Consider the following 17,091-nt stretch of genomic DNA (forward strand, 5'->3'; position numbering starts at 1 on the left):
AATCCCCAACAGACTATAAGTACAAAGTGGTAGACAACTGGAGGTTTGTTTTTTAGTAATGTAAAAAGAAAAACAGGCTTCCTGTCCTTTGTGAATTGTTACTGCTTTGAATTTTGCGGCAGGACTGAACTGCCAGCTGTAAAGAGCTCCTTAGATTGGCTTTTGCTGTCACTATAATAGCACCCTTTGATCATACTGTTGACTCCACGGAAACTGAGAGCTTATTTAAGCATGTGACTAAATACTGTGGATAAAGCCTTAGCACATAAAATCTAACCTTCAACTTGGTTACAATCAGTAGTTGCTATATCAACCTGAAAAACTATAAAAAGGCATAGTTCTGCTTGGTTTAATAGTCCATTTGTTAGAATGTACATACCACTCTGAAGTATATGTTTGTCAGTGAACTACGTAGTAATATAGAATTAAAATTTTTTTGGTTTTTTTTTTTTTAAAAAGTAAATATGTCAAGCCTTTCTGCCCTGGTTACTGGAATGTATATCAAAAATCATTAGTTGATTATATTAATACCTCTTCTTGTCATAATTTTGTGTAACTGCTATGCTTCTATGGTTTTTGTTTCATAAAACTATCAATTTGAACTGTACACTCAACGGTTTTGTTTTAATAGACTAATTTTAACTCCACAGTAGTACTTAAAATCTAGCATGGAAGAATATTCCTTTTTATGTAATGATGTAACTAGTAACTAGTAATTGAGACTAGTGCATCTAGTGGAATCTTCTGAAATCCGTAGAAGCTGGAACTTGCTCTGTGCTACGATTTGATTAGAAATGTTAGAGTGCGCATGTGATTAGATTTAATACTTGACAGGGTTCATGACTGCAGGAGACAGCTGCCTGCCAAAATGCCTGTGGTCCTGTGGATTATCTGCCATGCCATTTTATAGTTGATTAGAACAAAAATGTTTGTGAAGCTTTTTGACTACTAGATACACACTCAGCATCTTACTCCATTTACAGTGTACAAAAGTATTTGCTCTCTTTTTAAGCATTTCACTTTATTTCACAAGTTTTGTAGGACGCTTAGTAATTATCAAAGGTAACAGAAATGACAGTTTTACTTTAGGCTTTTAAATTTGCTGGTTTTACTTTAGGAAGCCCTGGATTCATTGATGCCTTGATAAAAGTCTCTTAAAGGTGCTGTCATGTCATTTTTGTTCCATTTCTCTTAATCTTGACAGAATCCATATGTAGTTTATCTAATGACAGCTCACCAAGTACTGCTTTTTGCTTATTACTCAGTTACCCCTAACATGTTACAATTTCGTGTACAGTACAAAAGTAAACCGTCCTGCTTCTGTGACCCTAGGCAGGGATCCAAGCATAACAGCATGTGAAAAACTTTTAAGTGTCCACATGGGACTTCAGGTTATGGTGTGTTTTAATGCATTGAAGTGCCATGGTAATACATGTTTCCTGGTATGTATAAGCAGGTACTTGCTTTAATGGAAAAAGTTCAGAAGAACTTGCTATAAAATGCTCAGTGTTTGGACTCACTGTGTATTAGTACTGTAGGTATGTGAGTTCTGTTGTGATTCCTATGTTATCCACTGATGATCAAAGTTAGTTTATATCACTTTTTTCACTGTAAAGAATAAATACACAAGCAGGAGATATGTTCTAATCTCCCTTTAAATTATGAAAAATTTTGTAATTATTTGTGTGTGTATATCTGTGGCAATTTCCAGATACTTATATGAACGAATTGATGGGCGAGTACGAGGGAATCTCAGACAAGCTGCAATTGACCGGTTCAGCAAACCAGATTCCGATCGCTTTGTCTTCCTTCTGTGCACCAGAGCTGGTGGTTTGGGCATTAATTTGACAGCAGCAGATACCTGTATAATTTTTGATTCTGACTGGAATCCTCAAAATGATCTGCAGGTAAATTCCTTTGAGCATAATAGGCCTAAGAAGTCAACCTGGTTGATATAAATTTGGTCACTTTGAATATTGTCTCTGTTTTGAACTTGCATCATCTTAAAATGTTCAGGGTTTTTTAAGGCATATGTTTAATGTTTTTTGATTAATACTTTCTACTTGGGTAGGAGACGTCATCTGGGTTTGGCTGGGTTCTAACTTTTTATTTCAAGTTGATTACTCTTCAAAAGCACAACACTGGTGAACTAAGTCAGTGAGTTGATAAAACCTTTAAGATTTTGATGACGTGGAACGGGGGTTTAGATCTTGCATAAGCTGACTAATGCAGTTTATGGAAATAGAGCTGTTCAGTTAAAACATAATATATAGAAAATGATTAATATATATTAAGAAACAGGGAGTTAAGTCTAGGAATTGGATGCTGAAATTGGATCCGTTCTCAAGTCATAAATCTTTTACGATTTGTATATGGAGATCAGATAACTTAAGAGTTAGCATGCCTTTTTATCTAGTGTTACTGCAAGAGGAATACCATTCAGTAGCATTCAGTGCAGATCATTCATCTGCGTTTTACTTAATACACTGTTTTTAGAAAACTGTTCACAGTGTGAAAAATGTCTGATCACTTCTATTTACTTCAATGTGAATTGACTTCCTTTTGAGTTCATGCTATTTTTCAGATTGCGCTACAGCAGAAACAATTTGTTAAAAGAATTTTATTTTATTTCTAGCTAAGTCTAAATGCTTATTGCCATTCTCCCTTTCTTCAAAAGGCTCAAGCCCGTTGTCACAGGATTGGTCAGAACAAAGCCGTGAAGGTCTACAGACTGATAACGCGTAACTCCTATGAGAGAGAGATGTTTGACAGAGCAAGTCTGAAACTGGGACTGGATAAGGCTGTCTTACAGAGTATGAGTGGAAGAGAAAACAGTGTCGGTGGTGTATGTACACTTATTTCTTGAAGTAACTTACTTTTTTTTTTTTTGTAATCATGTGGGAGCTATTTTACAGAAGCTACCATTTTTCTGTCATTTCCATCTCTTACTTTTTCTGAGGTGGGTTAACAATATAGCTGACATAATTTTAAATGTAGTCAGTTACTGTGATAAATCTTTCACTATTTCTTATCTCTTAAGGTCTAAGGTAGATAATGTCAAAGTTAAAACAAGGAGAAAAGTTACCCTTTGTCTCCTGTATCTTTCATATTAATATAATATTTTACTTCAGTGTTAGATGAGATTTAAATCTTGTATCAACAGGTAATTTTTTAAAACTACATTCATCACAGTGTTGAGAATAGCCAAAACAAAAAAGACACATGCTTGTAAAACTGTGTACTGGAACCCACATAACAAATTATTTCAGCTGTCAGCTAGACTTTACTCTTAGCTTTCAGTAATATAGATTTTAAGTTTATAAAATGTAAGGCACAGTTAGGTTGCAGAAAGGGAAAGAGAAATTGCGAAGACTGCAGGGTTTGATGGTGGTTTTTTGGTGGTGTTTTTGTGTGGTGTTTTTTTTTCCTTGACTGTCTACAACCTATTTTATTTGCTTAGATTCAACAACTCTCAAAAAAAGAAATAGAAGACTTGCTTCGAAGAGGTGCATATGGTGCCATTATGGATGAGGAAGATGAAGGCTCTAAATTCTGTGAGGAAGACATTGACCAAATTTTGCAGCGTCGTACTAAAACTATCACAATTGAATCAGAAGGAAGGGGCTCCACGTTTGCTAAGGTGCAGAAGCAGCAAGTTGTTCTGTGACAGTATAGAGCTGTAAATGTAATTGGATGTTGTAAAGCTTATGGTTTTGGTTTTTTTTAAAGTAATGTTTACTTGTATTTAATGTCTGTGTGTTAAGTATATTTTGGGGTTCTATATTAACATGCCCATAGCAAAATCTGATTTGCACATACAGATTGAGTAAATGTCAGATGCAAAGAGCATACTTGAGCAAAGATGAGTAATACATGTGCGCTGCTTTAGAAAAGGCTAGGATTTGTGTGAGATAAAATGGACTGTGTTAACCAAGAATATTAAACCAGTTTTGTTTAGAGATCCATTTGGATTCAGATATATTAAGAGCGGGGGGAAATGTATATAAGACAATTAAAAAGATTGAAAATAGGCTTACTCTAAAAATGCCTGCATATACGATATAGTTTGAACCTTTAGCTTTTTTCATAAGAGTTTGAAAACCAAAATAAAAGCTCCTAAAATAGCAGGGGGTGGAGAGTATATATAGGTACATGGGGGAGGGGCTGAGAATCTAAGGTCTAGAGTAATAGTATAGAAAAAAATTGGACCAATGCATTCTAATTTTTGGTTGGTAAGAGAAAAACAGTAATACCACAGCATCCAAAAGCCTGAGCTGGAAAATTGGATGAACAGAACAAAACTTAAATTTGGACTCCTTATTATCCAAAGCCTATGTAAATATGACTCTGAATAAATACAAATTCAGGTAAATTAAAAACAGACAAATAATTTTTAAAAAATATCAAGCAGTATAAGTGAGTGCGTAACATGCGTACTTCACCAATGTAGTTATGACAATTCGGAAAAAGAAAAGGCAAAGCAAAAGGAAAAATTTTAAGGATATATATGTATATTTATTATTTCTAAATACACGTTAATTTAGGCTCTCTTATATTTTGCTGATTGTGGGTTAAATAAGGAAGACTTCCAATGAAGAGATAGGAAACCAATTAGGGAAACATCATCATCACTGTCTTTTTATCAGAAGAGTTAGAAATTTTTATATATATTTACTCTTTTCCCAAAAGCAGCGTATCAGGATTTCTTTAACACCTCTGAAATTAAGCTTATTCTATGTTCTCAAGCTTTGATTGTTGGTAGTTTAAACACTCCTTTGAAACTTCCCTCAAGTGAGTACTTTTGCATGAGATGAAATCCCCAAATGCTGATAAGCCTCCTAAAAAGATTCTATTTTCTTCTATTCAAGTAAATTAGATTCAGACTTAGAAGCAGAAGAATCTTGCTGCTTAATGTTCCTCTCTCCTGACAGTGCATAAAAGTTCATTAGATTTTTCTGATATATTAGGGATCTGATTTTAAAAAATTAAGGGGGAGAAGAACTTTTGAGTTGCTTTGCACTCTGACTTCTAAAGTCTTGCTTGGGAGACTTTTGATGAAATGAGGTTATGCAGTCTTCGCAGCACTGAGACATTCAAACTCTACAGAATGTTCATGTGTGATGTTGGTAAGACTTAGTTTTATTCATTACAGGCTAGTTTTGTTGCGTCTGGAAACAGGACTGATATTTCACTAGATGATCCCAACTTCTGGCAGAAATGGGCCAAAAAAGCAGAAATAGATATAGATGCTATCAGTGGTAGAGTAAGTATTTCTTTTTTTTAATGCACGTTTTTTGTGGTGTGTGCTTGCTGTTGAATTCTGAAATAGCAGGTGTAGGATTTCTGCTGCTTTTTTCATTAATATTTCAACAAATTAGACTTTTTTTCTCCTGGTTGGTTTGTGCATGGGTAATCAGCCTGCTGGTAGCTTTAGTATTTTCTAGCTTCCTTCTGTCCCAAAAGAGCTTGGGGGACTCTTTGATGTTTGTCACAGACCTGGAAATGGTTGAAAGCATGTAGTTATTCTGATTGCCCTGTTTCTCTGTCTGTAAATCCTGGCTGGAATCTGCAAAACAGCTGCTTAAGAATGATATCAATTTTATAATACTGGAAGTTATGCCTTACACTTGAAGGCATTCCCATGCAGTCAGTTCTGAAAAGGTTTCAGTGCCCCTTTTTTACTCACAGAAACTGCAGCATAGTCGGTGTAAGTGTTCAGCTCAGATGAGGTACTCAGTATTGTTTATAACCATTGTACTGGCATCATGGTATGACACCCATTTTTTCTTGCCTTAAATACCAGAAAGTGTTTTACTTTATGAGTGTTTACTGTGATGTCTACAAAATACCAGTAATGACGTTATTAGAAATTGTTGTTTCTGAACTGAAGCCATCTACTCAATAAAAACTTATCAGCTGTTTCTCTGACAAGGTTTGTTTGAAATTTTGCAGAACAGCCTGGTTATTGATACCCCAAGAATTAGGAAACAAACACGGCCCTTTAGTGCTACAAAAGATGAGCTGGCCGAGTTGTCTGAGGTGGAGAGCGAGGGTGATGATAAACCAAAACTCCGCAGGCCTTGTGACCGCTCCAATGGATATGGAAGAACAGAGTGCTTTCGGGTGGAAAAAAACTTGCTGGTCTATGGGTATTGTATATATCTTTCTTCATTCTAGGAAGTTTGAAAAAAAATAGTATTTTTCCATATACGAAATTGTATTTATGGAATAACTTTCAGCTATATTGACAGTAACCTGGTGTGTATGTAAATAATTTATTTATAATATGAATTTATGTGAGTTTGTCATGCACCCTGTATAAATCTTTCTGACAATTTGCAATTGAAATATTTTCTCCTCTCTAATGTTTCTTCTTCAAAGGAGAATATGACATTTAGCAAGGGCACTACAGTTTTCTCTCTAAAAATGATTACATTAAGTGCTGCAGGCACTTAATATGTTGATTTGAAGTAAACTCTTAGGTCTTCTCTCACCCATCTTGTAAGATAATTGACTGTATTTGCTTATCAGTATGAGTTCCCATCAGTTTTGTGTCTTGGAAGCGTAAAACAATGATCCATATTTTTTTCTAAACAGGCAAGTTTTGTTTAAAATGCTGTTTTAACAGATGCAGTTTTGTTGCAAGTGTTACTTTCATATTTCCACTCAGTAACTTCAGCTGAAGGAAAAAAGTGGAAGGCTAAATACTTTACAGAGAAAATCCCTTCTGTAACAGGAATCTACAGGCTACCCAAGTGTTTCACTTTTAAATGCTGATTTGTGTTTCACTTTGGACTAGGTGGGGTCGATGGAGAGAAATTTTGTCACATGGTCGCTTCAAGAGACAGCTGAATGAACAGGATGTGGAGATAATTTGCCGAGCTCTATTAGCCTATTGTCTTGTTCACTACAGAGGGGATGAGAAAATAAAAAGTTTTATATGGGATCTCATTACCCCTACAGAGGATGGCCAAACAAGAGAGTTACAGAATCACCTTGGTAAGGACTTACGTGTTCCTGCAGTTAAATAGCTTCATATACGTATGCCTGTGGTACTGGGATAAAAACAGCAAAAAGAAAAAACCTGAATGTGTCCTACTTTAAATCAATGGAATTTATTCCACATACGCAATTCAACTGATGGGAAAAGAAGTGTCATTTCTGCTTTGCTTTGTATTTGATGGATTACACAAATGGATTGGTATACTCTGTGTAAGCTTTCTTTTCACTTCAGTTCCTAAGAGCCTGTGCTGTTTCATAGCAGGTGACAACACACTCTCCTCTCTTTCCCTCTCCCCTGCTTTTTCCTTAGCTGGTGAAATGTACTCCAGAGATGCTCTGAGAGACAAAATAAAAAAACCTTATCCAGAGGCTGTGATGCTAGTATTTTTTCCTGCACTGCAGGTCACAATACTGGTATAGGATATAGGAACTCCAAGTGTCATGAGGGTCTCTATGTACCTGTTACTGCATTGTATTTTAAATTGCATAGGTTTATCAGCCCCTGTGCCTAGAGGAAGAAAAGGAAAAAAAGTGAAGACCCAGGCTAGCACTTTCGATATACACAAAGCAGAATGGCTTCGAAAATACAATCCAGAACATCTGTTGCAAGATGAAGGATACAAAAAGCACATAAAACACCACTGCAACAAGTAAGCAGCTGAAGTGTGAATGTCTTCCAATATTTATGTAAAGATTCTTTTTTCTCCTAATTCCTCTTTGTCTTAGAAGACTTGAAAATACTTGTGGCACTATGAAGAAACAAGTTTTAATGGTGTTAGCTTGATAAAAATAAATAGGTTGCAGTATATTAGGAGGTGGACTGAGTATTTCACACTGAAAGTAATTCTGTTACTTTTAAAGAAACTGTATGTGTCTGTACAGAAGAGAGAGACATCTTGCTAGCATGTTTGGGGAGCCTTGTAGCAGCCAAAGGACTGAAGAGTTTCGGAGTGCTTGGCAATGAAACAGAAAGCACTAAAGTTGTTGTCCCTCAGTCTTAATGCTGTTTACCTGGCATGTTTTCTGGGCTTCTGTGAATCTGAGCCTCTAGCTTGTGGAAAGCTTATACGTGGCCATGAATGAGCTTGTTTTAGATAAATTATTTTTCTGTAGCAAAACTTGCCATACTCTGCTTGAAAACTTCATACAGCTGTAGTCAAGAATTGAGAGAAACCATGGAGAAGCCATTGGGGACGTGCACCGAATTCAAAGTGAGAGGAATGAGAAGGTTATGTGGAAGATGTTCATTGTCAGCCTGCTCAATTCTTTCGAAGGGAATCTTCTAAGCAGGAAAAGGGAGATAGCAGTTTGTTCTTAGCAGTATTTTCTGAAGCAAGTGAGGAGTGTTCTGCTGGCCCTGGCCTTTGTTTAGGCTTTGAAAGAATTTTTGTGATGAAATGATGTGTAGTGGTGATGGCAATAAAAACTGTTAGGGGACCTGAATTGGAGGTTATGTCCTCTTAAAACTGAAGGAAGTATGTTTTAGGAAAATTACTTGAAAGCTTTGTGATATTACAACAGAAAAAACTAAACAACCACTCACAACTATGGAAAGCTTTTGGAGTGCTAATATTTGTGCTTTTTTTCTCTGTTTAGGGTCTTGCTTCGAGTAAGAATGCTGTATTACTTAAAACAAGAAGTCATTGGTAATGAATTCCAAAAGGTGTTTGATGGAATTGATGCCAGGTGAACTATAGAGAGGTTTTTTGCTTGTTTATTTTAAATGTAAACTATCAAATGAAAGTTCAGAAATCTTCCTAGACCTAAATAAGAAATGTTAAAACCAAATAACTGTATCCTTAGGCTGTGAGAAAAATGTTTTGCTTATTCTTTGTTTACTAAACACTTTGTATTGACTTGACATGAGGAAGTCCTGATTCCTATTTATGAGGCTAGCTCTATAAAGTGAAATTAAGTCAGACTGAAACAGTGAGTGAAAGATAGAATTACATACTCGACACTCCAATTGTCAGGTTTTCCTGCCTCTTTATGCACATTTTTGGTTACATGCCGCATATTCCCCCCTTTTTTTTTTTTTTAATAGAAGTATTGCTGTTTGGAAACCCTTGAACTCACTGCTACAGGAGCTTGTGGTGGATAGAAAGTTTTATTTTGATCTAGAAAGATTTTATAAATGTTTGTGGAAGTGCAGTCCATCTCGTGCTATTAAACATAAAAGCAGATAATCCTTGGTTTGCTAAGTTTTGCAAGCTCAAACTGCTAGGAGTCAGCAGAGTTTACTGAGAGAGTAACACTATTGCATGCTGGTTCTGCTTTTGTATTCTTCCTCTGTCAAATACAAAATACCAAGCTGTCTGGGTGTTTTGTATTGCAAATGTGTATGTCTCAGGTTTTTAGGTTATCAAATTATTATTAATGATAAATTAATATTGTATGTGTGGCTTATGTAATTTAGTAGCGTAACCATCCACTTTTTAACTGTTACTATTAAACAACAAAGCACATTAAAAAATTCAATCCTAGGACTCTTTACAACCTTCAAAGTAATATTTGAATTAGTTTGGATGTGGAATGTTGTATATGTGTGCTTGAAGAGAGAAGTTTAAAAATCCCACGTAAAGTACAAATGTACAAAGAGAAAATTTCATTTCTACCTCTGAATATTATTTATGTTGCTGTGCTCTTGATGATTCTCCTTAGTGAAATTGATGTTTGGGTCCCTGAGCCAGATCACTCTGAAGTTCCTGCTGAGTGGTGGGATGCAGATGCAGATAAATCCCTTCTAATTGGAGTTTTTAAACATGGTGAGTGATATGGATGACTACATACGTACTTCCCTGACCCTCAATATAAACACCCTACACAATTTTTTTTTTTACGGCTTACTCTGAAAAGTGACTTTATGCCACTTCCTTTTCCCCCCCCCTCTTTATAGGTTATGAGAAATACAACACTATTAGAGCAGACCCAGCACTGTGCTTCTTGGAAAGGGTTGGCAAGCCAGATGAAAAAGCAGTTGCAGCTGAACAGAGAGCAAATGATTATATTGATGGGTATGAGCACTTAAAAGTGGGCATGAATGTTTCAGGGCCTTAAAGTAAATGACACCAAATTTTTATGTTGTACTTTATCCTCTTCTTAACTGGTTTTGTATTAGTTTGATGTCATTGTTATGAAGAATACTACTTTGATTTTACTCCCACAGAGTGGAAAAGAGTTAGTAACAGTGTAACAGAACCATTGAAGTTTGGGATTTCACAGTTAAAGGAACAATGCAGCAACTTGTTGTTAACAATGACTCTACCTTGTGTTGCTGTATCAGAAATGTTACTTAGACACTGAAGTGCAAAAGCCTTCAGAGGCAGAATACTACAGACCAATTTAACTTGATTTCAGGTCAGTCAGCTTGGTGTATTAGTCTTGTGTAGCTAACCAGTGACCCCAGTAGATCTATTTGAGTGTCACTGATAACTGCTGAAAGGCAGAACTGCTTTTATTCATTGCTTCATCAGTGAGGTTAGCAGCTGCGGTCGTAAAGAACATCTTTGAATGAGATATTGAATTGGGGGGAGGGTGGGGCTGCAGGATTGAAGCCATTAAATATTTTCCTCACTTCAAATAGAAAATCAAATACAATATGTCTAACTGAAATAAGTTTTGCTTAATTGAAAAGAGTGTAAGGGCCTCCAAAATTTTACTGAGATGTGTTCTTCTGTGTTGCAATTTTAACAGGGATGTAGAAGATCCAGAATATAAACCAGCACCAGCAATGTTTAAAGATGACATAGAGGTATAGTAGGCACCTATTAATAGCTCCTCTTAATGCACGTAGAATGTATATACTTCCACCTTTTTGTTGAGTAAATTACTACATTTTTCTATATTTCTCTAAACTGATGGAACTTATTCTGTGTGTTCCTGCAGTTGTATGGGCAGGGGGAATGGGATGGAATCATGTAATTCTGTTGTACACCTTGTTAGCCATTTGTCCAGAATGGATGTTACTCCTGTTCTTTGTCATATTCAGAAATTGTTGGCAAGATGTAAGTTTAAGCTAAATCTCTGGAGAGGGTTACTTTTTAAATTTTTGCTTTACTTCTCTTTCTCTACAGGATGATGTTTCATCCCCAGGTGATCTAGTAATAGCAGATGGAGGTAAATACATTAAACTTCCAAATCTGAGCCAATTCAATCTATTTCGAATTGTTTAATTCTCCTGACATAGCTAAAATATATTTAGATTGCCTAATGTAGAACCATATGCACTAGCAATGATTATTTTTCCTGTGCTTTGTTTTAATACAGATGGACAAATGATGGAAGGAGACAAAATCTATTGGCCTACTCAGTCTGCCTTAACAACACGTCTTCGCCGCCTAATAACAGCTTATCAACGAACAAGCAAAAATAGGCAGGCCCAGCAGATCCAGCCAGCGTTCCCAGTACAAACTAGTATGATGCAGCCTCCATTTGAAGAAGCTGCTCTAAATCCAAAGATGGCTGCTAAGATTGAAAGACAGCAAAGGTATGTGCAGCATGCAAGCACACATTTTTAATACATCCTTACATTAAAAATATTGAGGAAATAATAATTGCTAGCTGCGTGAAACAATGACGAAAGTGATAGGACTTCCAATTATTTTCTTGCTGATCAAGGTGGACAAGAAGAGAAGAAGCTGACTTTTACAGAGTTGTGTCCACATTTGGAGTGGTGTTTGATCCTGAAAGGGGACGATTTGATTGGACCAAATTTAGAGCAATGGCTAGACTACATAAGAAAACTGATGAGAGCTTAGAGAAGTACTTGTATGCATTTATGTCAATGTGCCGGAGAGTCTGTCGTCTCCCCTCAAAAGAAGGTGGGTGTATGTGGTTTTACTTTTAGTTTTATCTGTAACTTCTGTTGTCATTGCTTATCTTGAAAAGGTTTTTCTTTCATGTGTTCCAAAACAAAAATGGGGGCGAAGGAAATAAGGAAACATGTTATGTGTAAAATTGAAAGTTTATAATGGGGAAGCATATATTAACCAATCAACTTCTAGTATTGCTTTGCTGTGGGTTTTTTTTGCCAAATTCCCATCTTTGTTTTGTTTTAATACAGAACTTGTAGACCCAAACATTTTTATCCAACCAATTACAGAGGAGCGAGCTTCTCGGACTTTGTATCGCATTGAACTTCTAAGGAAAGTGCGAGAACAGGCTCTTAGACACCCACAGTTGTTTGAACGACTAAAGCTATGCCAGCCAAACCCAGACTTACCTGTCTGGTGGGAGTGTGGGACTCATGACAGGGATTTACTTATTGGAGCTGCTAAACATGGAGTCAGCAGGACAGATTATCATATTCTTCGTGATCCTGAACTCTCATTTATGTCTGCCCAGAGGAACTATAATCAAAATAAAGTGGCACTCTCAAGGACTTCTACTCCACTCTTGCATCAGTACCAGATGGCATTATCTGCTTCTCCTCTTACACCTCAGTCAAGATTGTCAGATCCTAAAGTGAATGCTTTTGAGGATGCAAAAGCTAAAAGTGAAAATATGAAAGAGGACCCTCAGTCTTCTGAAGAGGAATCTATGTCTACAGAGGAGACACAAACAATAATGAAATCTGAACCTCTGAGTCCAAAAAATGGCACACCAATACAAAATATAGACCACAAACCTAGCGCGAAGACTGAAACAGACAGGCGCATGGTGGCAGCAAGGACAGAGCCTCTAACTCCAAACCCAGCTTCCAAAAAACAGAGAGTCAGCAAAAGGGGATCTGACTCTAGCTCTGACTCAGACTCTGACTCAGATAGATCATCCTGTTCTTCCAGGTCATCATCTTCATCCTCTTCGTCTTCCTCATCTTGTTCACACTCTCGATCAGGTTCTAGCTCTTCATCATCCTCATCTTGTTCTTCAGCATCTTCATCCTCATCATCATCCTCCTCATCATCATCGTCATCATCATCATCATCGTCTGAAGAGAGTGATAGTGATGAAGAGGAGGCACAAAAACGTGGTATGTGTGTAGTCTTATTTCTGCAGTATAAGTCTTACACTGAACAAGTTTATTCTTAATGGAAAAATGTCTAAAACAGGATATTAAATCCCACAAAAGTAAACTTAAATAAATGTATCTGTTTAATTCTTCAAGTGAGTTGTAAGAATTTCACGATACAGCATTTTCTTTGCTCCATATCAGTGCCTTGGATGAGGTAGTTAGTATTTGTTGACTGATTCCCTAACCAAGCTTACTGTGCATGTGGTTCATGTGTGGGAGGAGAGTTGAATGGCTGATATTTTCTGGAAATATATATTGTGTGTGTATTTCCTACTACTGTTTCTTTTTCTTCCTAAATATAGGGGTTCTTTCGGTTTCCCCATTTGTTTTTTCCACTCTTGCTCACCTGTCTTTGTAGCTTCCTCATTGTGCTTTTGTGAAATCTGCAAGCTTCTTTCTGTCCAAGCTATAATGTTAGCTGCTTTTTCTTGTAAACCAGAGGTGGCCAAACAGTGTACTTGCACTGAAAGTTTTCAAACGCTTAGAGAAGACTGAGGTGATTACAGAGCATGGAACCAAATAACAGAGACACTTTTGAAGCAAAAACCTCTGATCAGTGAAAAATTTTAATAAATAAGCCACTCATTACTTAATAAATTCCTTATTTTGATACTATGAAATGTCCTCTACTCTTGCCCCATTGAAGCTCAGAATGTGACAAGATTTCTGTACTGCGTGATAACAAATGATAATAGAAAAAAGAAGAGGATGGAGTTAGGCAGTGGGATTACAGCATAAGAAAATAAGATATTTTTTTTCCAATACTCAGGGAAGAAGGCATTATGTTAATCAGAGGGATCCTCTTGTCTGTGGAAATTACAAATGGATATCATAGGGTTAATTTACTGGGACAAATGATTATGGGACAAGTGAAATGCCACTTAAAATTATTAAGCTGTTGCTACCTGTAGCAGTGGAAGGATATTTTCAGAGGAAAAAGTTGTATGCAACCATGAAAACAGCCAGAGAAGGGGAATGCTTATAATGACATAAATATTTACATCTAGGTTTTGGATACTGTAACATATACTACAAGTGTAGATACTAGGGCTGCTTTCTGCTGGCTCAGTCTGTTTAGGCAAGTAATTGTGCGATTTGTAGATTGCAAAATCTTGTAAACCAGTCAGCCTTTCTTTTTGTGGATATTTTGCTGTAAATTGGTGTTGAAGAGATTAGTAAATGCTGGAAAATTCTGTTAACTTCATCTGCATTTTAGTTTTAAGCCCAGTTTTTATTTCATATGTTGTACAGTGATCATGGACCTTTGGCATACTTTTCAAGTTTGAAACATCTTTTAAGGGACACCTGCATTGTATCAGATGTCTCGCTAAATAGCTATTATTAAGGACAAATTTGAGTTCTATAGAATTGTCCCTCAATACTCTTAATCATTGTGTTGATGTAGTATTTACCTTTTCAGGCAGCATCTCACATTGTTGTCTAGATGGGAGGCAAAAATAAAATAATAATGAGAGTAGTATAAGAAAGTCAGAGGACAGACTGCAAAGATACTAGGAAAAAAGCCTCTGTGATCAAAATTTTAAAAATTAAATTATGTGGGCACACGCGTTCAAGGCATGGAACATCCAGCATTCCATCCTGTAAATGAAATGGTGTTGGTTTTTTTAAGTAGTATCATAATAGATTTGCCATGGTCCCGTGACAGACACCTTTCATTTCAATTTAATTCTGCATTTCAGTGCATGTTGGCTTACTTATTTTAACGTATTTCCTTTGTAAGGGCTGTCTATCAGATTATTCTAAAGCATGGCTGTTTTCAGATAGCTAATGTTTGACATGTTAAGCTCTTGAAATATTAACAGGAATATGTGTGGAATTTACGTGCCTAGAAAAAGATGAGCAATCATCCTGAAAAACCTAACAGGTCAATTCTTCAGTTTAACGTTGTGTTTGGACTTTCTCTGAACATTGTTCTGTGTGTTTTGTTCACTAAACCTCTTACAATGAGTGTTCAACTTCACAACATCAAATGATATTAGTGGTTTTATTCAGCAGAAGGAACCCCACATATAAAAGCATATGATGAAGAGAGTGTAGCCTCTCTGAGTACAACACAAGATGAAACACAAGACAGTTTCCAGATGAACAATGGGACACCAAATTCCAGTTATCTCCTACAAGGTGGATACATGTTGGCTGCATCCTACTGGCCAAAGGCAAGTTTATAATACTGCTTTGAAAACCAGAGTTGTAGGGGAAGGTGGGCTCTGACATTAGTATTCAATTAAATATGTTAAAACCATACCACTGAGTTGTGGGGAGAGCTTGGAAGAAAACCCAGATTTTTGTTCATGGTGAATTATATTAAAATTATGACCAAGCATTTCATACGTCAGTTATATAGCTATATCTGTAAATGACAGAATTTTCACATAGGAAACAAAACTTCAAAGGAAGCATATTTAAGATGGAGATGAGATAATTTATCAGGTATTTGGATGATCTTAAGTCAGTAAGAATTGTTTAGAGTAGTCCAAAAGAAAGTAAAACATGAAACAGAACAAAAAATCAGTTAAGCTAAATAACTTCAATAGTAGTAGGACTCCTTCAGCTACGATGCAAAATCCTAAGTCATGTTAGACTGGCTGAAGCACTGGTGTCATACAGCTCTTATGTTAAAATTTAACTCTGTGACTCCATATGGGAATTAGTGAAATTCATGAAATTCTGAAGTTTACTTTGAAAATATAATAACACGAAGTGACTGGAAATTCATCTTGTTTGAAATAAGGACTGAATGTTTTTAAGCTCTTCAGTCATATCTGATTTTCTATGGCTGACGTAGCTTGGAACATTGCAGAGCAGTTTCTTAAACTTTCAATTACTAGCTTACTAAGAAGATGAAGCAAAAATTGTGAATTGCAGGAATGCCTGTTAAATGCATAAACTTTAACTGTGAAATATTTTTGGATAGGTTTCTTTCCTGACATATAAAGAAAATCATACTGTCTTAGACATAGTCTGGGTCTTGAAAAATTGACTTACTTTTATAGTCAGTATTACACTTACAGGTTTTAGTGTCACCTTTTTTCTGAAGTGTGGGAAAGCCCATGTGTTGTTAGCTTTTGTGAGAGATTTTTTTGATGCTTGTATTTTTCAATAGTTCTAAAGCAATTTTAGCATGTTTTAGCATGTCTGGTGTGTTGCTACATATGCTATATTTAAAAAATACACTGGTGTTTTAATAAAAAGCATCATTTCAAAATCTCCTCCTGTGCAACAGGCACGAGTTGCAAATCAGCTTGAAAATTCAGAGCCAGATCACAAGCTTGTAATGAAGGAAAAGTTTCAAGGTGAGGCAGTTGAGGAAAGTCTGAAAGGAGGGTGACACAGGAGACAAAGAGCGATGGAACAGGAAGAACAGATATAGGATTTGCCTTTGAGGAGCTTGTAGTTATTGTTACATTTGCTCCTGGAAGATGCACTTAAATCTATATACTACTTTTCATAATTTTTGAACGTTCATTTTGAGAAGAGGAGCATAACTTTCACATCACAGGTGCTTGGCAGATTGTGAAAAATGACATTGAGTGCATACATAATCAGACTTCTTTTAAATACAGGGGAGGGTCTTGAACTTGGCAAAAAATGTTTGCTTACAGAACAGGTAATTTTAGTGTTCACACTCCTTATTTTCAAATAACTACACTCTGAAAGTATCAGAAAACTTGGTAGTTTCAGGAGTCTACAGGTAGTTAGCTGATTTTATTGGGACTCGATATCTGTGTATTATGCAGGTGCTTGAAGTTAAACCTGTGTTTGGTGTCTGAGAATGTGAATGAGGAATAATATGGTTTCAAAAGCTAAAATGAGACATGAATAAAAGCATGTAGATTTAGATTTCTAAATGCTGTTTGCCAGATACATTATAGTGCTGCCCACAGGTTCAGACACTGCTACCAATGCCTCAAAGCCAGACCCACAAATACTGCTTTGGTAGCTACCATATCTTTCCTTTAAAAATTAGTGAGATAATGTGTTTCAGGCATTTGCAGGCCCCAGACCCTGGTAGATGAGAGTGCATATTTGTTCACAGGTGGTGAAATTAAGTACAG

At 36.3% G+C, this 17,091-nt stretch overlaps 1 protein-coding gene across 8 annotated transcripts in view; it reads left to right on the plus strand.

Moving 5' to 3' along the window:
• Positions 1 to 17,091, plus strand: part of CHD9 (chromodomain helicase DNA binding protein 9) — a 97,714-nt gene that overhangs the window by 68,541 nt on the left and 12,082 nt on the right. For 7 of the 8 annotated variants that reach the window (XM_075101599.1, XM_075101597.1, XM_075101601.1 and 4 more), the window contains 16 exons: positions 1,712 to 1,907; positions 2,678 to 2,845; positions 3,461 to 3,640; positions 5,153 to 5,263; positions 5,953 to 6,149; positions 6,800 to 6,999; positions 7,493 to 7,652; positions 8,599 to 8,688; positions 9,664 to 9,767; positions 9,899 to 10,016; positions 10,696 to 10,753; positions 11,076 to 11,118; positions 11,269 to 11,488; positions 11,620 to 11,822; positions 12,065 to 12,973; positions 15,029 to 15,192. In XM_075101599.1, coding sequence (XP_074957700.1) covers positions 1,712 to 1,907; positions 2,678 to 2,845; positions 3,461 to 3,640; positions 5,153 to 5,263; positions 5,953 to 6,149; positions 6,800 to 6,999; positions 7,493 to 7,652; positions 8,599 to 8,688; positions 9,664 to 9,767; positions 9,899 to 10,016; positions 10,696 to 10,753; positions 11,076 to 11,118; positions 11,269 to 11,488; positions 11,620 to 11,822; positions 12,065 to 12,973; positions 15,029 to 15,192 — 3,121 coding nt within the window. The remainder of the gene's footprint in view (positions 1 to 1,711; positions 1,908 to 2,677; positions 2,846 to 3,460; positions 3,641 to 5,152; positions 5,264 to 5,952; positions 6,150 to 6,799; positions 7,000 to 7,492; positions 7,653 to 8,598; positions 8,689 to 9,663; positions 9,768 to 9,898; positions 10,017 to 10,695; positions 10,754 to 11,075; positions 11,119 to 11,268; positions 11,489 to 11,619; positions 11,823 to 12,064; positions 12,974 to 15,028; positions 15,193 to 17,091) is intronic. The other variant, XM_075101600.1, reaches the window with a different exon arrangement.

Source organism: Phalacrocorax aristotelis, chromosome 8 (genome assembly GCF_949628215.1).
Source record: "Phalacrocorax aristotelis chromosome 8, bGulAri2.1, whole genome shotgun sequence".
Lineage (NCBI taxonomy): Eukaryota > Metazoa > Chordata > Aves > Suliformes > Phalacrocoracidae > Phalacrocorax > Phalacrocorax aristotelis.